Source organism: Taurulus bubalis, assembly GCF_910589615.1.
Source record: "Taurulus bubalis genome assembly, chromosome: 1".
NCBI lineage: Eukaryota > Metazoa > Chordata > Actinopteri > Perciformes > Cottidae > Taurulus > Taurulus bubalis.
In genome coordinates this window covers 1,317,709-1,342,708 of record NC_136589.1, presented here as the reverse complement: position 1 = coordinate 1,342,708, position 25,000 = coordinate 1,317,709, and the positions used below count along the sequence as shown (strand labels likewise).

The 25,000-nt window shown below is 48.9% G+C and overlaps 2 protein-coding genes across 2 annotated transcripts; one reads left to right on the top strand and one right to left on the bottom strand.

Annotated features, from left to right (window-relative positions):
- Positions 1–233: 233 nt before the first annotated feature.
- arhgef49 (Rho guanine nucleotide exchange factor 49) lies at positions 234–13,370 on the top strand (the record flags this gene model as incomplete). Its single annotated transcript, XM_079225308.1, has 6 exons — positions 234–1,573; positions 6,255–6,336; positions 7,293–7,491; positions 10,986–11,575; positions 11,795–11,940; positions 12,533–13,370. 6 exons carry the CDS (start codon positions 234–236, stop codon positions 13,368–13,370), a joined length of 3,195 nt encoding a protein of 1,064 aa, XP_079081434.1.
- Positions 13,371–15,652: 2,282 nt separating this feature from the next.
- Positions 15,653–21,136, bottom strand: tsn (translin). The gene is made up of 6 exons (XM_079219551.1): positions 20,932–21,136; positions 18,610–18,703; positions 18,438–18,534; positions 17,783–17,898; positions 16,582–16,661; positions 15,653–16,490 (listed from the first exon to the last, which is right to left on the bottom strand). Exons 1-6 carry the CDS (start codon positions 20,995–20,997, stop codon positions 16,260–16,262), a joined length of 684 nt encoding a protein of 227 aa, XP_079075677.1. The 5' UTR covers positions 20,998–21,136; the 3' UTR covers positions 15,653–16,259.
- Between the last annotated feature and the right edge of the window lie 3,864 nt (positions 21,137–25,000).

Here is a 25,000-nt window from a genome sequence, read left to right as displayed (position 1 = left end):
GAAATGTTGTAGTTATTATTATCATCATCATGCTGTTGCAGACACACTGAGGTTTCTAACAGGTTAACGTGTGCTGGTCTCCGCAGGCTGCAGGTGTGTGAGGCCCGTCTGCTCCGCCCACAGCCATGCCGGACGTGAAGCCTCCTCCAGCATGTGACTCGTCCCCCTCCCCCTCTGGCTCCTCCCCCTCTGACTCGGGCTCCTCCCCCTCCGGCTCCTCCCCCCTCCGCCACATGGAGCCCTGCATTGCCGACCTCCCGCTGTCCCCCGACCCCCTGTCCTCCTTCCCCCGACACAGACCCGGCCTCCCTCACTACCCGGGCCTCCAGGGGCCCCCCTTCCCGCTGATGTCCAGGTGCACCAGCAGCACCTTGCTCACGAACCTGGGGCTGAGGTACTGCTCCGGCAGGCCGGGCCCTCTGGGCCCTCTGGATCCTGGTCCTGGGCCGGGCCCCTGCGGCTACACAGCGAGCAACAGGCCCTACAGGAGCATGGAGAACCTGAACTGGAACGCCGTTGCGGATTCTGGCCTGTGTGCGTTCAGCGGCGCCCCCTACAGGAGCACGGACAGCGAGTTCATTTTACACTACACCTCCACCAGCCACTGGTACGACGGGCCCCCTGATGGATCTCTGGGCGGGGCCCCTGGACTGACCCCCCACCAAGAGAGCTTGGCGTTCTACCCTCGACACGTGCTGCCCAGGAAGGACCTGCCGCTCTTCCCTCAGTTGCTGTTTCCGGGCAGCGGCGACGAATGGGACGCCAGGAAGGGCCTGAGGGAGAAGCTCCGCCTCCAGAGCGCAAGGTCGTCCGTGGAGCCTCTGAAGCCCCTCCCCCTTCGGCCTCTGCCGACCCCCGCTGTGCGCGACGCAGGCCCAACCACCGCCGTGGCTTCCAGGCCGCCGGGTTCCACGCGCATCACCAGCCCCGAGGAGATCAAGCAGGAGGTCCTGAGGCGCTTGCGGCTCCGGCGGCAGAACAGCAGCCCCAACCTGGTTCTCCACGGCGCCCCGTCCGGCCCGAAGGCGGCGAAGACGTCCTACACCACGGACAACATCGCGGGGAACCGGAGCCGGCCTCCCGCGGGACGCCTCCACATCCCCACGTTCGAGGAGTTCAAGAGGATGAGGCAGAAGGAGGGAGACCAGGACCGGGAGTCCACAGCCGGTTCTGTGGGATCTGGAGCATCAGACGATAAGAGTCCTCATCCCGGTGGAGGAACCCCAGAGCCGCCGGAGGACTCGGAGGAGGCGCAGGGAGAACCCAGACCAGCGAGGAGCGCCCTGCTCACCGCGTACGCGCCCATCTGCACGGGCCCGTCTCCTCGCTCGCCCCTGCAGACCCTGGCCAGCTCCACCCAGGAGAGAGAGGAGGGCAGCAGCAGGAGGAGGAGGAGCAGTCTGGAACCCGCCGGGTCGGTTCCCTTCCCGCCCGGCAGGGAGAACTGGGGTCGGCCCTCCAGCTGCTGCCCGGCGCTCCTCCTGGAGGGGACGGACCTGTCCAGCTACGGAGCCAAGATCTACAAGATGAAGGACGGCCTCATCGGCTCGGCTCTGGACCTCATCAAGAAGAGGTGAGTGGATGAGTCGTTTTATATATACTTCTATACAACCAGAGGAGTCACCCCCCGGTGATCAGGAGAGAGAATGCAGCTTCAACACATGAAGCATAGACTTCTATACAACCAGAGGAGTCGCCCCCTGGTGGTCAGGAGAGAGAATGCAGCTTTAACACATGAAGCATAGACTTCTATACCACCAGAGGAGTCGCCCCCTGGTGGTCAGGAGAGAGAATGCAGCTTTAACACATGAAGCATAGACTTCTATACAACCAGAGGAGTCGCCCCCTGGTGGTCAGGAGAGAGAATGCAGCTTTAACACATGAAGCATAGACTTCTTTTCAAGCAGATGAGTCGCCCCCTGGTGGTCAGGAGAGAGAATGCAGCTTTAACACATGAAGCATAGATTTCTATACAACCAGAGGAGTCACCCCCTGGTGGTCAGGAGAGAGAATGCAGCTTTAACACATGAAGCGTTCTCCTCTTCTGATCCATGAAGGTCCTAATTGACATTTCACTAGCTGCCATGACAGGATCATATTATATTTCTCTGGTATTGGTTATTTATTGTTTGTGGTGCAACAAGCTTGTTGCTTTAAATCGGACAGTAACGATGAGACGACCTGTGTGAACGAGTCCATCTGTGTGTGTGTGTGTGTGTGTGTGTGTGTGTGTGTGTGTGTGTGTGTGTGTGTGTGTGTGTTATCCATTCATCTCAGTTATTGTGCTAACAGCTGTCAGAGCTGCCAGGGTGAAGACTGAGGTGCACGACAGACTGTAGTCTCTCTCTCTCTCTCTCAGTAGAGAGGGCGTGTTCTACAGCAACAGAGACTCAGGTTCTTTGTCTGCAGACGAGTTGATGGACGTCTGGATAGAGAATAACTGCTGCCTGTGTCTTTGTGTGGAGAACATGCAAAACATGCAGAATATGCAAAACATGTAGAACATGCAGAACATCTGTGTGAAAGTCAGAGCTGCAGGCTGCAACTAAAGGTTATAATAATAATAATAATAATAATAATAATAGTAGCGCTTTTCTAAATACTCATAGATGCTTTTATATATATATATATATATATACTTTTTTCTTTTAAGAATGTTTTTAAACAATAATAATATAACATAACTCAAATAAATACAAATTTATTTAAACAAATAAAAGAATAAACAAAACTAATGGCGACTGAATGTCTTTATTTTTGTAGATATTTGGTCATAAGCCAAACATTTAAATTATGAAAAAAAATAATCAACCTTTTAATTGATTACTCACCTCCCAGTCGATGAGTCGACCAATCACATCGCCGACTGCAGCTCCTTCACACCCCTGCGCCTCCACATGGTCTCTCCCCAGTGGATGCATCTTCTAGTTCCCACAATGCAACACGCTGCGGTTTTAAATGTGGCTCCGGGCTCTGTGAATATGTTGAAAGATGTATTAATAAAACATGACTGCGTTCTGTGTGAAGTCTGCAGCCCGAGGTGGTCGACTTCCACCAGCTCGCTCTTTGTTGCGGTCCAACTGGCTGACGCAGCTCCGGCTGTTATCGCAGTAATAATCATGTTATTACACCCGGGAGGCTTTTATGGAACTGCAGTTCTATTTCTTTATCTCTATTAAACAACCTGGACACAACAAAGGTGTGTCCAAGTTGTTGAATATGAAAAAGGGCGCCCCCTGTGGACTAAAGAGGTAGTGTTGGTTCTAGTACCCCCTGTGGACTAAAGAGGTAGTGTTGGTTCTAGTGCCCCCTGTGGACTAAAGAGGTAGTGTTGGTTCTAACGCCCCCTGTGGACTAAAGAGGTAGTGTTGGTTCTAGTACCCCCTGTGGACTAAAGAGGTAGTGTTGGTTCTAGTGCCCCCTGTGGACTAAAGAGGTAGTGTTGGTTCTAACGCCCCCTGTGGACTAAAGAGGTAGTGTTGGTTCTAACTCCCCCTGTGGACTAAAGAGGTAGTGTTGGTTCTAACGCCCCCTGTGGACTAAAGAGGTAGTGTTGGTTCTAGTGCCCCCTGTGGACTAAAGAGGTAGTGTTGGTTCTAGCGCCCCCTGTGGATTAAAGAGGTAGTGTTGGTTCTAGCGCCCCCTGTGGATTAAAGAGGTAGTGTTGGTTTTAACGCCCCCTGTGGACTAAAGAGGTAGTGTTGGTTCTAACGCCCCCTGTGGACTAAAGAGGTAGTGTTGGTTCTAGCGCCCTCTGTGGACTAAAGAGGTAGTGTTGGTTCTAACGCCCCCTGTGGACTAAAGAGGTAGTGTTGGTTCTAGCGCCCCCTGTGGACTAAAGAGGTAGTGTTGGTTCTAGCGCCCCCTGTGGACTAAAGAGGTAGTGTTGGTTCTAACGCCCCCTGTGGACTAAAGAGGTAGTGTTGGTTCTGGTGCCCCCTGTGGACTAAAGAGGTAGTGTTGGTTCTGGTGCCCCCTGTGGACTAAAGAGGTAGTGTTGGTTCTAGCGCCCCCTGTGGATTAAAGAGGTAGTGTTGGTTCTAGTGCCCCCTGTGGACTAAAGTGGTAGTGTTGGTTCTAGCGCCCCCTGTGGACTAAAGAGGTAGTGTTGGTTCTAGCGCCCCCTGTGGACTAAAGAGGTAGTGTTGGTTCTAGCGCCCCCTGTGGACTAAAGAGGTAGTGTTGGTTCTAGCGCCCCCTGTGGACTAAAGAGGTAGTGTTGGTTCTAGCGCCCCCTGTGGACTAAAGAGGTAATGTTGGTTCTAGCGCCCCCTGTGGACTAAAGAGGTAGTGTTGGTTCTAGCGCCCCCTGTGGACTAAAGAGGTAGTGTTGGTTCTAGCGCCCCCTGTGGACTAAAGAGGTAATGTTGGTTCTAGCGCCCCCTGTGTCCTGGTTCAGGTTCTCCCGTGTCCCCCTTCCCTCCAGCAGTACGAGGGCCATGTTGGACAAACCCGCCGTCTCTAGTTTCCTGAACCACTCCAAGAGTCAATAACAACATGAGAGCCACGTTGTTGGCGCTCTAGAGGCCCAATAAACTAATTATGAACCTGCTGATCTCATAAAGAACCACAAGCGCATTTCATCTGAGTAGAAATATCAGAATTCTCTCAAACTGTTGAAGCCAGAGTTTTATCGCGGTGATCAATCTTCCACCCCGTTGTTGTTGTTGTTGTTGTTGTTGTTGTTGTTGTTGTTGTTGTTGTGTCTGCTGGACACGAGAAGCTTGCCAGTGTATCAATACTCTGCATGACTGGTGTTGTTATTAACGTGTGAAAGCAGAATTTAAAGCTGTGTGCGTTACGACTGATCAATATGTGATCAATACGTGATCAATACATGGTCAATACATGATCAATACGTGATCAATACATGATCAATACATGATCAATATGTGATCAATACATGATCAATATGTGATCAATACGTGATCAATATGTAATTCCTCCTTGGTTCCTCTCATGCATTGATCACATATTGATCATGTGATCAATGCATGAGAGGAACCAAGGAGGAATTATTAGCTTTTATTTGAAGATCATTTAGTAATAATCTTTTATTCTCTCGTCTCTGATTGGCTGAGGCAGAGACACGCCCACAGAGACACGCCCACAGAGACTCTGGCTCTGATGTTATTAATAAAGTTTTATTTCATAAAAGACCTCCATTAACGTTTACATGTTAGTTATTAGACAAAGGAATGAAGGAGTGTGTGTGTGTGTGTGTGTGTGTGTGTGTGTGTGTGTGTGTGTGTGTGTGTGTGTGTGTGTCTCATTGCTGTCCTCCTGAGGGAAGAGAGGCATTGATCTGATGTTTGAGGGGTAAAAAGATGATGATGGAGGAGGAGGAGGAAGAAGAGGAAGAGGGTGTGTGGTGGAGAAAGAGGAAGAGAGGAAGGCACAGCAGGAAGCAGAGGCATGAGAGAGAGAGAGAGAGAGAGAGAGAGAGAGAGAGAGAAGAGAGAGAGAGCTCTGAATTACAATTCCACCATCCTGACTTTTCCTCATTTTCTCCCTCTATCGCCTCCTCTCCTCCTCTCCTCCTCCTCTCCTCTCCTCCTCTCCTCCTCCTCCTATCCTCTCCTCCTCTCCTCCTCCTCTCCTCCTCCTCTCCTCTCCTCCTCTCCTCCTATCCTCTCCTCCTCTCCTCCTCCTCTCCTCCTCCTCTCCTCTCCTCCTCCTCCTATCCTCTCCTCCTCTCCTCCTCCTCCGATCCTCTCCTCCTTTCCTCCTCCTCTCCTCCTCTTTTCCTCTCCTCCTCCTCTCCTTCTCTCCTCTCCTCCTCCTCTCCTCTCCTCCTCTTCTTCTCTCCTCCTCCTCCTCTCCTCCTCCTCTCCTCCTCTCCTTCTCTCCTCCTCTCTTTCCTCCTCTCCTCCTCTCCTCTCCTCCTCTCCTCCTCTCCTCCTCCCCCTCCTCCTCTCCTCTCCTCCTCTCCTTCTCTTCTCCTCCTCTCCTTCTCTCCTTCTCTCCTCCTCTCCTCATCTTCTCCTCCTCTTCTCCTCCTCCTCTCCTCCTCTCCTCCTCCCCCTCCTCCTCTCCTCTCCTCCTCTCCTTCTCTTCTCCTCCTCTCTTCCTCCTCCTCTCCTCCTCTCCTCATCTTCTCCTCCTCTTCTCCTCCTACTCTCCTCTCTTCCTCCTCTCCTCCTCCTCTCCTCCTCTCCTCCCCCTCTCTTCCTCCTCTCCTCCTCCTCTCCTCCTCTCCTCTCCTCCTCCCCTCCTCTCCTCTCCTCCTCTCCTCTCCTCCTCCTCTCCTCCAGCTGCAGTGCAGAGGTCTCTCCTGAGCTCCCCGTCAGGCTGTCATGTGACCAGGACGACTCTTGGCCCTCCGCCGTTGCCATGGTAACGACGGCCGAAACCGGAAACGACGATACGGCCGCAGGAGGAAGAGGAGGAGGAGGAGGAGGAGGAGGTGAAGGAGGAGGAGAGGAAGCTGGAGAATGCGTAAGGATTCCTCTATTTCATTTCTTTTCTTCTTCTTCTTCTTTTCTTCTTCTTCTCTCTTTAATGTCGCCGCTCGTCTTCCTCGTCGCTGGGGGACTGCGACACACACACACACACACACACACACACACACACACACACACACACCCTGATGCAGAGGTATGTGCTCCAGCAGCCGGTGGAGCTGCAGCTTCTCGTCTTTTCTTTTCTTGCATTTCCCTCAAAAAGCGACGCGCTGCATTTTGATAATTCAGAGAAGAAGAAGATGAACGATCCTCCTGATGGCTGCAGGTGATGATGATGAGGATGATGAGGATGCTGGACGGCAGCCATGACGCCTAGAGGAGCTGTGGAGGTCATCATGTGTGTGTGTGTGTGTGTGTGTGTGTGTGTGTGTGTGTGTGTGTGTGTGTGCGTGAGAACCGATACATTGTTGCGTAACAGCGACATGAGAAGCTCATCACACAGACACACGAGCCGCGACTTCTCTCATCGTTACGCCACTCGTCTCCTCCTCCTCCTCCTCCTCCTCCTCCTCCTCTTCTTCCCCCTCTTCTCCTCCTATCCTCTCCTCCTCTTCCTCCTCCTCCTCTTCTTCCCCCTCTTCTCCTCCTATCCTCTCCTCCTCCTCTTTCTCCTCCTCCTCTTCTTCTTCTTCTTCCTCCTCCTCCTCCTTGTCCTCCTCCTCTTCCTCCTCCTCCTCTTCTTCCCCCTCTTCTCCTCCTATCCTCTCCTCCTCCTCTTCCTCCTCCTCCTCTTCTTCTTCTTCTTCCTCCTCCTCCTCCTTGTCCTCCTCCTCCTCCTCCTCCTCCTCCTCCTCCTCTGTTCTGACCCCTCTCTCTCCCCCCCGGCAGCATGCCGCTCTGGGCTGCCGGCGCTCCAGCTCGGACGCCGCCTACGAGCTGGCTGAGTCGGTGAGGGCGCAGCGCGACTGCCGCCTGCGGCCGCACTACAGCGACCCCATGCCGGCCGACGCCTCCAAGCGCAAACAGCTGGAGATGAAGATCGCTGCGGCCGCTCGACTCCACGGACACCGCCGGGACCGGGACAGCGGTGAGCCTCACACGTTTCATTTTAAAACTAGAAAAGGCTGGTAGGTAGACGGGTAGAGAGGTAGAGAGGTAGACAGGTCGACAGGTAGAGAGGTAAACAGGTAGGTAGGTAGACAGACAGACAGTCAGATAGACGGGTAGGTAGGTAGGTAGGTAGGTAGACAGACAGACAGACGGGTAGGTAGGTAGGTAGACAGGTAGGTAGGTAGGTAGACAGGTAGGTAGGTAGACAGGTAGACAGACAGACAGAGGGGTAGGTAGGTAGGTAGGTAGGTAGGTAGGTAGGTAGGTAGGTAGACAGACGGGTAGGTAGGTAGGTAGGTGGGTAGGTAGGTAGGTAGACAGGTAGACAGACAGACAGACGGGTAGGTGGTAGGTAGGTAGGTAGGTAGGTAGGTAGGTAGGTAGACAGGTAGGTAGGTAGGTAGGTAGGTAGACAGGTAGACAGACAGACAGAGGGGTAGGTAGGTAGGTAGACAGGTAGACAGACAGACAGACGGGTAGGTGGTAGGTAGGTAGGTAGGTAGGTAGGTAGGTAGGTAGGTAGGTAGGTAGGTAGACAGGTAGGTAGGTAGGTAGGTAGGTAGGTAGACAGGTAGACAGACAGACAGAGGGGTAGGTAGGTAGGTAGACAGACAGACGGGTAGGTAGGTAGGTAGGTAGGTAGGTAGGTAGATAGACGGGTAGGTAGGTAGGTAGGTAGACAGGTAGACAGACAGACAGACGGGTAGGTGGTAGATAGGTAGGTAGGTAGGTAGATAGACGGGTAGGTAGGTAGGTAGGTAGGTAGGTAGGTAGGTAGGTAGACAGGTATACAGGTAGACAGACAGACAGAGGGGTAGGTAGGTAGGTAGACGGGTAGGTAGGTAGGTAGGTAGACAGGTAAGAGGTAGACAGACGGGTAGGTAGGTAGGTAGGTAGGTAGGTAGACAGACGGGTAGGTAGGTAGGTAGGTAGGTAGGTAGACAGACGGGTAGGTAGGTAGGTAGGTAGGTAGACAGACGGGTAGGTAGGTAGGTAGACAGGTAGACAGTCAGATAGACGGGTAGGTAGGTAAGTAGGTAGGTAGACGGGTAGGTAGGTAGGTAGACAGGTAGACAGACAGACAGATGGGTAGGTAGGTAGGTAGGTAGGTAGACAAGTAGACAGACGGGTAGGTAGGTAGGTAGGTAGGTAGACAGACAGACGGGTAGGTAGGTAGATAGACGGGTAGGTAGGTAGGTAGACAGGTAGACAGTCAGATAGACGGGTAGGTAGGTAGGTAGGTAGGTAGACAGACAGACGAGTAGGTAGGTAGGTAGGTAGGTAGGTAGACAGACAGGTAGGTAGGTAGGTAGGTGGACAGACAGGTAGACAGTCAGATAGACGGGTAGTTAGGTAGGTAGGTAGACAGGTAGACAGACAGACAGACGGGTAGGTAGGTAGGTAGGTAGACAGACGGGTAGGTAGGTAGGTAGGTAGGTAGGTAGGTAGACAGGTAGACAGACAGACAGACGGGTAGGTAGGTAGGTAGGTAGACAGACGGGTAGGTAGGTAGGTAGGTAGGTAGGTAGGTAGACAGTCAGATAGACGGGTAGGTAGGTAGACAGACAGACGGGTAGGTAGGTAGATAGACGGGTAGGTAGGTAGGTAGGTAGGTAGGTAGGTAGACAGACAGACAGACAGACAGACAGACAGACAGACGGGTAGGTAGGTAGGTAGGTAGACAGACGGGTAGGTAGGTAGGTAGGTAGACAGACAGACGGGTAGGTAGGTAGACAGACAGACGGGTAGGTAGGTAGGTAGGTAGATAGACGGGTAGGTAGGTAGGTAGGTAGGTAGGTAGGTAGGTAGACAGACAGACAGACAGACAGACAGACGGGTAGGTAGGTAGGTAGGTAGACAGGTAGACAGACGGGTAGGTGGGTAGGTAGGTAGGTAGGTAGACAGGTAGACAGACAGACAGACAGATAGACGGGTAGGTAGATGTTATATGATGTTATATTTTCCCTATTAGCTTATTTTCTCATGTCACAGCTCCTCTTCCTCTGTTGCTCTGCTTCCAGCCTGCAGTGCATGAAGCTTTTTTAAGGAATTGCTCTTATCCAAATCAAATTTCACCTCTATGCCTCTATGGAAGCAGAGCGACTTCTAGCTGACCTTTGCAGATTAAAGTACACGGAGAGTTGACGTTATTGTTGATTGTCTTCAACCAATCAGATCTTTAGTTTGACATGTGGGCGTATTCTTTGACGTGCAGCGCCTGCATGCTGGCACTGGACGTGTGATTGGTCAGTGGGTGACTTCTGTCAACACAACAGAAAGCTAGCTAGCTGCTAGCAGAACTCAGTAGGAGCAAGAAGAGTTCAGGCTGAAACATAAGAGAAGTTAGGACATTTTTAATGTTTTGCTTGGTGTAGTTTTTTTAACACTCAATGGCTGAAGGAGGAGAAACGGACTTGGTGGCGGATTTACTAAATGGAGAAGGAGCTGGTACTGGAACTGAACAACCGCGTCATTGAACTGTTTAACAAAGAGAGGAGGATGGGCTTTGTCTTTAAGTGAACAGCATGTGGGGAGTGAACTGCTGTTTGTGTTACTGTTGAGCCGAGGCTGGTCCCGCTACCCGAGAGCTAGCTGCTGCAGCTAACGCTGACAACTCCTTTTATATTTGTGCTGAATTTTCAGTGTTGTTTACTTGAGCTCAAATAGCCGGTGGCAGCAACTGCTACTCTCACCGGCCACGGTGCCGACACCAGAGAGGTTAGCGCCAGAGAGGTTAGCACCAGAGAGGTTAGCGCCAGAGAGGCTAGCACCAGAGAGGTTAGCACCAGAGAGGCTAGCGCCAGAGAGGTTAGCACCAGAGAGGCTAGCACCAGAGAGGATAGCAACAGAGAGGTTAGCGCCAGAGAGGCTAGCGTCAGAGAGGTTAGCACCAGAGAGGTTAGCACCAGAGAGGTTAGCACCAGAGAGGCTAGCGCCGGCAGCTAGCACCGTGGAGGTGGTGGGGGAGGCAGGGTTCCCTCGCCGTCAGCCTGTTTTCCATTGCGTCTTCTTGAGCGTGGTGGCGAATTTTACGGTAGTTAATATCGTTCTCTTGAGTGTGCAGTGTTTTAGTGCCGCAGTTTTGTTGGATTGTTTTGTCATGTTTTTTTATAAGTAAATGTGATGGTTCTTGTTGATGTGAACTACATGTATTGTCCGTGAATGACGCCGCATCCCGTCATGCGCGTATTTATGTAAACGACATCAGACGGCACAGAAGGCCAGAAGGTAGAAAATCCATGGCCCGCCACTGGTAGACCGGTAGGTAGGTGGACAGGTAGGCAGGTATACAGGTAGACTTCTGGTGCTTCGGTTAAGAGCTGCGTTTGAATCTCCTGGCCTTTGCACCCCGTCGTCACCTCCTTCTCCAAACGCTGCACCCCCCCAACGAGCACTAACAAGCACTAACGCCTCCCTCTCTCCTCTCTCCTCCCTCCTCCATCCTCCTCCCTCCCTCCACCCTCTCTCCAGCCCCGGCTGCCCTGCGCGGTCGCTCTGAGCCGCCCGGCGAGGAGCGGCAGGCGGGTCTGGCCGTGACGCGCACCGGGCAGCACCGCTGGAGCACCATCAGCAGCCTGAGCGTGGACAGCGGCGTGGTGGGCCTCAGCGACGAGCGGGAGGAGGAGGACAGCGAGCCTCGCCGCTACCGCCGGAGCCGGGGCTCCGAGGTGGAGCGGGTGGACAGCGGCATCGGGCCCGGCCTGTCCCGCACCTGGAAGAGGCCGTCGGCTTCCCTCCGAGCCTGGGAGGCCCAGAGGCCCTGTCCGGACTGCGGACTCAGGGAAGGGGCCTCCAAAGAGCGAGGAGAGCGCATGTGCGAGCGCTGCTCCAAGCTGCGCACCGAGCGCAAGGAAGCCCTCCTGGAGTTCCTGAACACGGAGTCCAGCTACGGCGAGGACCTGCGCATCATCCGGGAGGAGTTCTACGGGCCCATGCGGAGCGCCGCGCTGCTGACGGCCGAGCAGCTCGCCGTGGTGTTCGGCAACGTCCAGGAGCTCATAGACGTCAACGACCGCTTCACTGAACACCTGCAGGACAGCATCGACCAGGCCTTCGACCAGGTGGGGTTTGATGCTCTCGTGTTGAAACGCCAGCGAGACTGTGCTGGATTATTAAAATGATTTGTGAATGTCCGTTTTTAAGTTCTAATTCCATAAGTTGTCCCTTTCCATCCAGATACCGACACTAATCTCTAGAAAAGGTCTTGCAAACACAGTTCATCCAATGCGAGGCGTATTCTCTGAGCTGCACTTTGACCCTCTGGTGTGGTTTGACCTCAGGGAGATGACGATCTGCTCACGGTCTACATCGGAGAGATCTTCCTGGAGTTCGTCAACATGCTGCCGGCCTTCCAGACGTACTGCCTGCAGCAGTCCACCTCGGTCAACATGCTCAACACGCTGGAGAAGGAGAAGGAGCTGCTCAGGTAGCTTCTACTTCCTGTTGGTGTGTGTGTGTGTGTGTGTGTGTGTGTGTGTGTGTGTGTGTGTGTGTGTGTGTGTGTATGTGTGTGTGTGTGTGTGTGTAAAGTTCCTGCCGCTGCTGGTTTCTGTAATTCTTAATGGAAGAGACAGCCGATATCACTTATTCAGAAGAAGGTCTATTTTGAGAGAAGATCTGCTATGATTCATATTTTTAGACAGTTTGGCCAACTGTCAAACCTCCGGTTCTATAGTGAAGCCAAAACATCATGTGCTAAAGCTGCATTCTCTCTCCTGACCACCAGGGGGTGACTCCTCTGGTTGTATAGAAGTCTATGCTTCATGTGTTAAAGCTGTATTCTCTCTCCTGACCACCAGGGGGTGACTCCTCTGGTTGTATAGAAGTCTATGCTTCATGTGTTAAAGCTGCATTCTCTCTCCTGACCACCAGGGGGCGACTCCTCTGGTTTTATAGAAGTCTATGCTTCATGTGTTAAAGCTGAGGCTTCAAAATCTGAAACGTGAGTCACGATGACTCAGGCCTTTTCCCAGGACGTCCACTTTCAACAACATTTTTCTCTCGTTCTGTCTCCTCAGAATCTTCCTGGACGTTTCCCAGAATGACAACACGGCTCTTCGGCGCATGAACCTGCGCTCCTTCCTCATGGCGCCCCTCCAGCGGGTCACCAAATACCCGCTCCTGCTGAGCCGCATCATTAAGGTCACTCCCGAGTGCCACCCCGACTACGCGCGTCTCCGCGAGGCCAAGAGTCGGGTGGAATCCCACCTGGAGCACATCAACATGAAGACCAAGCAGGAGGGCAACGGCGTCACCTGGTCCCTCCGCTCGTTCCGCCGCGACAGCCGCAAGAACCGGGAGGTCATCAACATCGAGATGCGGGAGGTGTCGATGAAGACGGTGGGCTGGGCGAGGGAAAACACGCGCTTCGTCATGGAGGGACCCCTCCAGTTGTCCCAGCCGGCGGACGGTCAGTGGGTGAAGAAGGGCAGCAAGGCCCTCAAGTTCCAAAACGTCCAGAGTCTGCTGATGGTGAGGATACAGCGGGCCGGCGAGGACCCGGCGGCGGGCGTCGACACGGCGGCGGCGCGTGGGGATCAGGGAGGCGGCGGCGCGGACAGCATTCGAGACGGAGTGCTGGTTCTGATCAAGGACAAGAGCAGCGGGAAGTTCACGGTGCTCAGAGAGCCCATCCGCCTGGGGAACTGCGTGGTGTCCACCGATCCGGACTGCGAGGACACGTTCGAGGTGCTCGACATCCGGCGGGAGTCTTTCGTTCTCCGCGCCTCGGACAAAGCCCGCACGCAGCAGTGGTTCCATCAGATCAACAGATACACCAGAGACCTGGGCACCTGGAGGAAAAGACGCAACGCGTTGCCCAACATCATGATCAACACAAACCAGACCCGGTCCTGAGACTAAGCCTGTCACACTGTAAATAACCTGCAGAGCTAAACTCACAACGAGAAGCATTTCTGAGCGACGCCGCTCTAAAAACCATAGAAGTAGAATAGAAGTAGAACGGACATTCTCTTTCAAATCAACGCAGCAGTGACGGTCAGAGCGGCGGATTTTTACTGTAGTGGGGAGGAACATTAGTGAAAACTAAACAGACTTACGGAGTAAAGTCTACTAACACGGGTAAAAGGCTAAAAGTTAACTTAATGCTTCATCAACACACTCCTGTCACAGCAAACTGTATCACCAGATTATTGGCAACTTTGTTCGGGTCATTTTCTGCAACCAGTGCAGCATTAAAGCATGGAGGAATTAGCAAGCTAGCTAACTAACTAGCCAGCCGTTAATGGATGGCATGCTAATTCCACCATGCTTTAATGCTACACTGGTTGCAGAAAATGAGCCGAGCGGCATTACGGTCCAACGGTTCCCTTACACATCCGGAGAAAGACAAGCTAACGTTACCTAGCTAACGGTACTAGCTACCTGACGTCAACAATCAACCTTTTTTTCTTTTTTTAGTCAAATGACCACGAAAACCAATGAAATGTCCGCTCTACTCCCGTTCTATTCCCACGATTAAAATAATCTTTTCTCAAAGTCTCGTGGGAGAAGGATTCAGCACTTTTTCTTCTCCTTACAAAGCTATAAGTGCGCCACACCGTCATGAAGTTACGTACGAAGGAAAATATCACATTCCTGGACAACCAAAAAAAAAGAACTTGGGCCGAGCTCGTCGGCCTTGATTGTAAAGACCGTTTCCTCCCGGGGAAGTCGAGCTGTGTTTTCAGTACGAACAGAGAAGAGCATGACTGAAACATGGCTGACTGCAAAAAAACGAAAAATTGTACTGTCATTTTTTTATTTTATAAGAAGACGAAGGGTTGGTCGGTCCAGATCTTTGTCCAGTGGTTTCTGTTTGTTGTCACCGCCCTCTACTGGACGTCGGCGGTACAACACTTCCTGTATCACTGTGTTTTTGAATGAGAACCCACACAACAGCAATAATCTCTGCCGGCTCCAAACACGTAGCTACCGGACATGCATTTCATCCCCGAGGTTTCCTCTGGAGTACAGAGTCTTCACGTGGAAGATTCAACTGAAGATTCAACTGAAGCTTCAAATGAAGCTTCAGTTGAAGCTAAAGATTGAACTGGATCTTCCGTGAGGAGGACTCTGTTCCACGTGGAGGACTCGGGGTTCAGATGGTGGTGGAGCCATGAAAGCCGTTCCTAGTCGACCTCTTTAACTGTGAAGCGTCGTGTCACCAGTCAACGCTCCAGCTTCTCCTCACTGTGTGTCGAGTGCAGAGTTCTTCAACCTCTGGCTCGGGGGCTCTTGTGGGGTCGACCGGACCGGACCGTGGCACAGAAGTAATGACATCTGATTGGACGATTCATCGGGATGAATCATTCGATTACAAAACATCTAATTGTCCAAAAAAAAAAGTCTTTGAATCAGAACCCCGGTCGTCACATGACCCCAAGTCCATAAAACCAATCAATGCTTCGCCGTTTAAAAGGTTGAAAACTCCGTTACTCGACTTAAAAATGAAAGGAAAGCGTCCCACTGTCCGCCCTGGCGGTCATGTGACCCTGTGTGTCATGTGACCCGTGTGTCATGTGACCCTGTGTGTCACGTGACCCTGTGTGTCATGTGACCCGTGTGTCATGTGACCCTGTGTGTCACGTGACCCCCTGTGTGTCACGTGACCCCCTGTGTGTCACGTGACCCCCTGTGTGTCATGTGACCCGTGTGTCATGTGACCCTGTGTGTCATGTGACCCTGTGTGTCACGTGACCCCCTGTGTGTCATGTGACCGTGTGTGTCACGTGACCCGTGTGTCATGTGACCGTGTGTCATGTGACCATGTGTGTCACGTGACCCCCTGTGTGTCATGTGTCATGTGACCTGGTGACGAGCTGCTGTGCCTTGGTACTCGATCAGTTCCCGTCGCCGTAGCATTGATCCCCAGACTCACTGGAGGCAATATAACATAACCATTCCTCTGAGTCACTTATGGCGTTCCTTTAGTGTTATTATTTATGAAGGCTTTATTTAATTTAATGCACTTTATTATGATTGAGAAACAGGATGTAGAACAGCAGGTTTCCTGTTTGAGACGAAGGTTCAACAGGTGAAGAAGAAACTGAACCTGCTGCCGCTTTCTTTTCTCCTTTTCTTTCTGGAAGACCTGATGTATTACCCCTCCATGTAAGATATTGTGAATTCTATTAAAAAGATTTTAAACACACACTCTTCTTTCATTTGTTTAATTATTAATAAAGTATGACGCAGCCAGTAAACGTAGAAATATATTTACAGTCATTTTGAAGCATTTTGTTTTAAAGACACTGATTCAAAGAGAACTACGAACCCAAACACCCGAGCAGAGCTCTGAGGCGCTGCCGCTCCTGGAGCCTCACTTAGGATTCTGTGGATAGGTTTGTTTGTTTATTTGTATATATATTTTTTTTTATATTTTTCCAAATATGTGAATATACGGATTGGAGCTACAAACAAAAGTTGTATTTATAAAAGTCTGAAATCATCAGAAATCTGGTCCGAATGCCGTAAAATGTTTATTGGATTCTACATTGAATGTAACATTTCCTTCATAAATGAGGCTCCTGGGTTTGTTTTGGAGATCCGATTCCAAAAGAAGAAAAACAACAAGACTCGACGGTGAACAAACACGCACTTCCTTTTCTTTTTTTTGGCAAATAAACAAAGAAAGAAAGAAAGAAAGCAAGAAACAGATCTAAACATCAACCCAACATGATCTAAACCGCCGGCCCGGTCCTGGACGGCTCACCGGTCCTGGACGGCTCACCGGTCCTGGACGGCTCACCGGTCCGTGTCGCCGCCGGCCTCCTTGGCGAGGCCGCGGATGGACAGGTCGTATACGACCTCCTCGATCTTCTTCACGTCGTACTTGAGGCCGTCGTAGCGCTTCCTCAGCGGGTCGTTCTTCAGGTTGAGCAGCCGGAAGCCCGAGTCCAGCTCGTTGATGAAGTTGGAGATGCGGAGCGGCCGCGTGTAGTCGCCCGCCGTCACGCTGTTCACCGCCAGCCGCGACTGCAGGAGGACAGCGTTCAGACGGAGGGGAAGAGCGGAGGAGAGCCCTCCAGACTTTAGGACTATCTAGTTAAACCGGCGACTCACTCACCAGTTCACTGGCCATGATGAGCACACCTGCCAGGTAATCCTCCACGTCCAGGTGGAAGCCCTTCTCTCGCACCACCTCGACTGAAGAGGAAAAACAATAAGAGTAAAATGAATGAAGTGTATCCTCCAGTATCCAGTAGATCATGTGATCAGGACATCGTGAATGTTTCTCTGGTCTCTGATCACGTGACTTTGTAAACAACCAATCAGTGTTTAGAACAGCATTAGGAGAGCTAGCAACGTTAGCAGCACCGCTAACAGAGAACCAACAGGAGGAGAGCTAGTAACGTTAGCAGCACCGCTAACAGAGAACCAACAGGAGGAGAGCTAGTAACGTTAGCAGCACCGCTAACAGAGAACCAACAGGAGGAGAGCTAGTGATGTTAGCAGCACCGCTAACAGAGAACCAACAGGAGGAGAGCTAGTGACGTTAGCAGTACCGCTAACAGAGAACCAACAGGAGGAGAGCTAGTGATGTTAGCAGCACCGCTAACAGAGAACCAACAGGAGGAGAGCTAGTGACGTTAGCAGCACCGCTAACAGAGAACCAGCAGGAGGAGAGCTAGTGACGTTAGCAGCACCGCTAACGGAGAACCAGCAGGAGGAGAGCTAGTGACGTTAGCAGCACCGCTAACAGAGAACCAGCAGGAGGAGAGCTAGTGACGTTAGCAGCACCGCTAACAGAGAACCAGCAGGAGGAGAGCTAGTGACGTTAGCAGCACCGCTAACGGAGGACCAGCGAAGGTTCACTTTAGTTACATGATGATGCGTTCAGGCTCTGCTCAGTGAACATGAGTACTGGCTGAAGGTAAATGATATCGTTCTCATGATGCGTTCAGGTGTAATCTAGTAAAATGTAGTGTTGGTGATAAACTAGAATAAATCCAGATGTTTTCACATGAATATGAAATAGATATTAGAGATGAACTATGAAGTTTAACTTCATAAAGCTCTTTGTTGTGTGATTATGAAGAAGAGAAAAATACAATCAATGACTAGAACAAAGTACAACATGTAGTATCTCTGATGGTTTGCTGACTTGAGAGTTGAACCAACAACCATCTGGATCTGTTGACCCTCACTGGAACCTACTGCTGAGGACCTGGGAACCTACTGCTGAGGACCTGGGAACCTACTGCTGAGGACCTGGGAACCTACTGCTGAGGACCTGGGAACCTACTGCTGAGGACCTGGGAACCTACTGCTGAGGATCTTGGCCACTTCCTCCCGGACCACCAGCGTCTCCGTCTCCAGGTAGACCACGAAGGCGCCGAGGAACACCAGGCGCTGCAGCACGAAGCGCCAGTGCTCATGGAACCTGAGCCGGGTGGAGAACAGAGAACGTTCTGTCATCGTTATGTAATTATTAGTCGTGTGTTATCATTGTGTCATCAATATATTATTATTAGTCGTGTTTTTTGATTCCTGATGTTTCCGTTGTGTCGTTTTAAATAGAACAGTCATCTGGTGCAGAGTGAACCACCTGTCACACAACTTATCTTTGATTTTAGAATCTGTTTATCTTTTAATAAAAAGCTTGATGAAGATGAAGATGATGAAGAGTTCATGAGCTTTACGTCATCAGTATTAAACAAACACATATAAATAAAAATATATATAACAAAGAAAATATGAATAAATATAGAAAATAAATATAAAAAATACGTATATAAAAAATAGAAATAAATATCGAAAATAATATATTAAAAAAAATATATATAGAAAATAAATATCGAAATAAACAAATAAAATAATATAGAAAATAAATAAATAAAATATAGATATAAATCTAGACATAGATCCGTACCTGTAGTACTGCTCTCTCTAATATATATATATATATATATATATACGCACCTGTAGTACTGCTCCACAGGGAACTTGGTCTTCAGTTCTCCGAGGTGAGTCCGGACTGTGCAGAACAACTCTCGAGCTTTTGCACACTTGCTGGGGACTGACAGGAGAAGATTATTTATTAATTATGTATTACAGACGACAGCAGACAACACGTCAGAGATCTATCGCTCACTCTCTTTGAACCCAGACGGCTGGTGGACGCTCTGCAGGACCGTCAGGATCTCTCTGGCCGTCTGCTCCAGCGCCTGCACCACCTTACGGATATCCTAGAACAAGAGTATTAATATGATATAATATATCCTAGAACAAGAGCATTAATATGATATAATATATCCTAGAACAAGAGCATTAATATGATATAATACATCCTAGAACAAGAGTATTAATATGATATAATATATCCTAGAACAAGAGTATTAATATGATATAATATATCCTAGAACAAGAGTATTAATATGATATAATATATCCTAGAACAAGAGTATTAATATGATATAATATATCCTAGAACAAGAGCATTAATATGGTATAATACATCCTAGAACAAGAGTATTAATATGATATAATATATCCTAGAACAAGAGTATTAATATGATATAATATATCCTAGAACAAGAGTATTAATATGATATAATATATCCTAGAACAAGAGTATTAATATGATATAATATATCCTAGAACAAGAGTATTAATATGATATAATATATCCTAGAACAAGAGCATTAATATGATATAATATATCCTAGAACAAGAGCATTAATATGATATAATACATCCTAGAACAAGAGTATTAATATGATATAATATATCCTAGAACAAGAGTATTAATATGATATAATATATCCTAGAACAAGAGCATTAATATGATATAATATATCCTAGAACAAGAGCATTAATATGATATAATACATCCTAGAACAAGAGTATTAATATGATATAATACATCCTAGAACAAGAGTATTAATATGATATAATATAATACATCATATCCTGACACAAAGAGTATTAATATAATATAATACAACATCTCCTGCAACACAGTCTTAATTTCACATCTCCATTAATTAGACAACTTCTCTTTAACATAGTGTGTATTCATTTATCATTGTGCAATAAAACTAATACATGTTATGTGCAAACCTGCAGAGAGAAGCTGAAATCAAAATGTAGACAATGAGAGTATTTGATGTGACTTCTTATTGCCAATTATCTTAATATTGAGTATTTTAAGGATTACAGACGGGAGAAAAATCCATGAATACTTTAACTGAGGTAAAGGTGTGAATAGAACCAGAGAGTACATGAATGTGGAGAGTTTCCAGCAGAGCTCAACAACAACAACAGGAAACAACAACAACAACAGCAGGAAACAGGAACAACAGGAAACAACAACAAGAAACAACAACAACAACAGCAGGAAACAGGAACAACAGGAAACAACAGCAGGAAACAGGAACAGGAAACAACAGAAACAACAACAGGAAACAACAACAGAAACAACAACAGAAACAACAACAGGAAACAGGAACAACAGGAAACAACAACAGAAACAACAACAGGAAACAGGAACAACAGGAAACAACAACAGGAAACAGGAACAACAGAAAACAACAACAGGAAACAACAGAAACAACAACAACAGGAAACAACAACAGAAAACAACAACAGGAAGCAACAACAGGAAACAACAACAGAAACAACAACAGAAAACAGGAACAACAGAAAACAACAGGAAACAACAACAGAAACAACAACAACAACAGCAGGAAACAGGAACAACAGGAAACAACAACAAGAAACAACAACAACAGGAAACAAAAACAACAGCAGGAAACAGGAACAGGAAACAACAACAGAAACAACAACAGGAAACAACAACAGAAACAACAACAGGAAACAGGAACAACAGGAAACAACAACAGGAAACAGGAAACAACAACAGAAACAACAACAGGAAACAGGAACAACAGGAAACAACAACAGGAAACAGGAACAACAGGAAACAACAACAGAAACAACAACAGGAAACAGGAACAACAGGAAACAACAACAGAAACAACAACAGGAAACAACAACAGAAACAACAACAGGAAACAGGAACAACAGGAAACAACAACAGAAACAACAACAGGAAACAGGAACAACAGAAAACAACAACAGGAAACAACAACAACAGGAAACAACAACAGGAACACAGACTGCCTTAAGGAGACATGTTGTGGACGAGCTTTGGCGTGACGCGACTCGGCGAAGCCCGGGAAACTTCCATGCGCGAGCTACCAAATATAACTGGTCACGTGATTTATTGTTCCAGGTGAAGCGACGCCTCAACGGCTCCTTCAAATCTATCGGGAGGGCATACCGGCGCGCGGCGGGTCGTGGAAGACGACCGAAGAGACCCGAAGAGGACCGAAGAGACCCGAAGAGGACCAGGAGCCGGCCGTGGCCCGCAGACCAGACTCCAGCCATTAAAGCGCTGCTTCCAGCGTCTCACCTCTCTGACGTCCTGGTCGGCGCTCAGGAAGCCCTGGATGTAGCTGAACATCTCGGTTACCGACATGTCGGCCTCGAGGCTCCGCTCCGGAGGAGGAAGGTGACGAAGAAGAGGAGGAAGAGGAGGAAAAAGAGGACGAAGAAGAGGAGGAAGCTAATTCATAAGAGGAAGAAAAAACCATCAACGTGCACAATAACCGTCGCCTCTGCCTTCGCGCTGCTTTGTGTGGCGCCTGGTGATGAGGTCACACGTCACGTGACTGTCGAACCCTTTCCCGCTAAAGAAAAAAAAATGTATTTAATGTATTAAAACAGGAAGGTTGTCATGAATAACAACAACATAATATTAATAAATAATAATTTAAAAATATACTTTACATGTGTATGGATAAATGTGTTATAGTAATATCATTATAATAATAATTATTATTATTTATATAATTTGTATCGACAAATGTGTTATAATGTATTGCAAGAGACATTTTTACAATAATTTTAAAATTGATGGCATTTTATTCACAATAAATATTGTTGTTTTTCTGAAAGATGCAGGTATGTGTTTTTTTCGTGAACAGATATGGTAATATTGTTATTTTTATGTTATCATATTTATTTTATTTTTATTGAACACACATTATTTAGCAAACAATATATTGCAAATAATAGATACATTTATTTATTAATTATGAAAATTATTTAAATGAATGAAGACACTTACATAAATATAAATATATAAACATCTGCACCACGAAGTTTACATGAGAAGAACAAAATAACAAACAGCAGCAAATAAAAATAAATCCTACGTTCTGTTTTACAAGAATACATTAATTAAGTCATGAGCAAATAATTAAATGCATTTTAAACTAAACAAATTAGAGTTTAATATGTCTAGTCTTGTTACAATAAACAGGATATTCACCAATAAGAATAATTCCAGAAATAGATGATTAGAATAGTTATATTCTGGTGAAAAAACAGAAATGCTGCATTACGTCATTCCTCCTGTTGATGGCGCCAAAGCTGCATGTTGCTAATGTTGCCTTCAGGTGCTGCTCGGAAAATATATTATTAAGCATGAAAGTTACTCTTTCAGCCTCATCCACGGACACGGATTACAGTCAAGTCACAACAGTGGGATGAAATAATAAATATATTATATTATATTATATACAATTGAACTATCTCATATTTTAAAATTACAACTTTTTTAATTTTTTTTAAATTATTTTTCATTTTTAAAAGTCTAAAATTGGCTTAAAAACAAATGTATTATTTGCAAAGCAAAATAATTATGAGCCTTTAATGTAAAACATTATTACAACGACTTTAAATAACAAGATAATAACTCATACAAACAAGATAATAACTAATTTAAACAAGATAATAACTCATTCAAACAGATAATAACTCATTATAACAAGATAATAACTTATTTAAACGATAATAACTCATTATGTCAAGATAATAACTCATTATAACAAGATAATAACTAATTACAACAAGATAATAACTCATTGAAACAAGATAATAACTAATTTAAACCAGATAATAACTAATTATAACAAGATAACAACTAATTTAAGCAAGATAATAACTCATTTAAACAAGATAATAACTCATTATAACAAGATAATAACTAATTCTATCCATCAATCCATTATCAGCCGCTTATCCGGGGTCGGGTCGCAGTGGCAGCAGGTTCAGCAGGCCGACCCAGGCTTCCCTCTCACCCGCAACACTTTCCAGCTCATTCTGGGGGATCCCGAGGCGTTCCAAGGCCAGCCGGGAGATATAATCCCTCCAGCGTGTCCTCGGTCTTCCCCGGGGTCTCCTACCAGTTGGACGTGCCTGGAAAACCTCTAATGGGAGGCGTCCAGGAGGCATCCTGACTAGATGCTGAACCACCTCAGCTGACTCCTTTCGACACGAAGGAGCAGCGACTCGACTCCAAGCTCCTCCTGATGTCCGAGCTCCTTACCCTATCTCTAAGGGTGAGCCCGGCCACCCTCCGGAGGAAGCTCATTTCGGCCGCTTGTATCCGAGACCTCGTTCTTTCGGTCACGACCCAGAGTTCGTGACCATAGGTGAGGGTTGGAACATAGACCGACCAGTAAATAGAGAGCTTCGCCTTCCGGCTCAGCTCCTCTTCACCAGGACGGACCGGTACAGCGCCTGTTTTATTGCTGCAGCCGCACCGATCCGTCTGTCGATCTCCCGCTCCACCTTACCCTCACTCGTGAACAAGACCCCGAGATACTTGAACTCCTTCGCTTGGGGTAGGCAGTTTGTCCCCACCTGGAGGGAGCAATCCACCGGTTTCCGGCAGAGCACCATGGCCTCAGATTTGGAGGCGCTAACTCTCATCCCTGCCGCTTCACACTCGGCTGCAAAACGCCCCAGTGAATGCTGGAGGTCACAGTCCGAGGAGGCAAACAGGACCACATCATCCGCGTACAGCAGAGAGGCGATCCCGAGACTCCCGAACCGGATCCTCTCCGCCCCCTGGCTGCGCCTAGATATCCTGTCCATGAAGGTCACGAACAGGACCGGTGATAAAGGGCAGCCCTGGCGGAGGCCAACACCCACCGGGAACGTGTCTGACTTATTACCGAGGATACGGACACAGCTCCTACTGCAGGCGTACAGAGACCGGATAGCCCGTGCCAACGGGTCCGGCACCCCATACTCCCGCAGCACCCCCCACAAAAACCCCCGAGGGACCCGGTCGAAAGCCTTCTCCAAGTCCACAAAGCACATGTAGACTGGTTGGGCAAACTCCCAGGACCCCTCCAGTAGTCTTGCAAGGGTAAAGAGCTGGTCCACTGTTCCACGACCGGGACGGAATCCGCACTGCTCGTCTTGAATCTGAGGTTCGACAAGCGGTCGGAGCCTCCCTTCCAGCACCCTGGCATAAGCTTTTCCCGGGAGGCTGAGCAGTGTGATGCCACGATAGTTTGAGCACACTCTCCGGTCCCCCTTCTTGAAGATGGGAACCACCACCCCGGTCTGCCAGCCCATGGGCACTGTTCCCGACCCCCATGCGACACTGAAAAGGCGTGTCAACCAAGACAGCCCAACAATGTCCAGCGCTTTCAGCATCTCAGGGCGGATCTTATCCACCCCTGGCGCCTTGCCATCAAGGAGCTTTTTGACTACCTTAGCGACCTCTGCCAGGGATATGGGAGAAACCACCCCAAAGTCTTCCGGCGCTGCCCCCTCTCCGGGGGACATGTTGGCCGGGTTTAGGAGTTCCTCAAAGTGCTCTTTCCACCGCCCGACGATGTCCGCAGTCCGGGTCAGCGCCCCCCCCCCCCCCCCCCCCCCCCTGCTGAGAACAGCCTGGGGTAGGCCCTGCTTTCCCTTCCTGAGCCGTCGGATGGTTTGCCAGAACTTCCTTGAGGCCAACCGAAAGTCCTTCTCCATGGCCTCCCCGAACTCCTCCCATGCCCGAGTTTTAGCATCCGCGACCATCGCAGCTGCAGCCCTTCTGGCCTGCCGGTACCCGTCAGCTGCTTCCGGAGACCCCTGGGCCAGCCAGGCCCGAAAGGCCTCCTTCTTCAGTTTGACGGCTTCCCTCACCCCCCGTGTCCACCACCGGGTTCTCGGGTTGCCGCCACGACAGGCACCGATGACCTTCCGGCCACGGCTCCGAGCAGCCGCGTCCACAATAGAGGCTTTGAACATGGTCCACTCGGGTTCCATGTCCCCAGCCTCCCTCGTGATGTGTGAGAAGTTCTTCCGGAGGTGGGAGTTGAAGACCTCCCGGACAGGATCCTCCGCCAGACGTTCCCAGTTCACCCTCATTACACGTTTGGGCTTGCCAGGTCTTTCTAGCCGACTCGGTGATCAGTTGACAGCTCTGCTCCTCTCTTCACCCGAGTGTCCAAGACATACGGCCGCAGATCAGATGATATGACTACAAAGTCGATCATTGATCTCCGGCCTAAGGTGTTCTGGTACCAGGTACACTTATGAGCCACCTTATGCTCGAACATGGTGTTCGTTTTGGACAAACTGTGGCTAGCACAGAAGTCCAACAACAAAACACCATTCGGGTTCAGATCGGG

What these genes read in the sequence shown, in the direction of transcription:
- tsn (XM_079219551.1), bottom strand. Translation starts at nt 20,997, where the DNA reads ATGTCGGTAACCGAGATGTTCAGCTACATCCAGGGCTTCCTGAGCGCC. An exon ending in CCGACCAGGACGTCAGAGAG is followed by an intron (nt 18,704 to 20,931) that starts GTGAGACGCTGG and finishes CTCTTGTTCTAG; the next exon opens with GATATCCGTAAGGTGGTGCA. An exon ending in TCATCATGGCCAGTGAACTG is followed by an intron (nt 16,491 to 16,581) that starts GTGAGTGAGTCG and finishes GTCCTCCTGCAG; the next exon opens with TCGCGGCTGGCGGTGAACAG.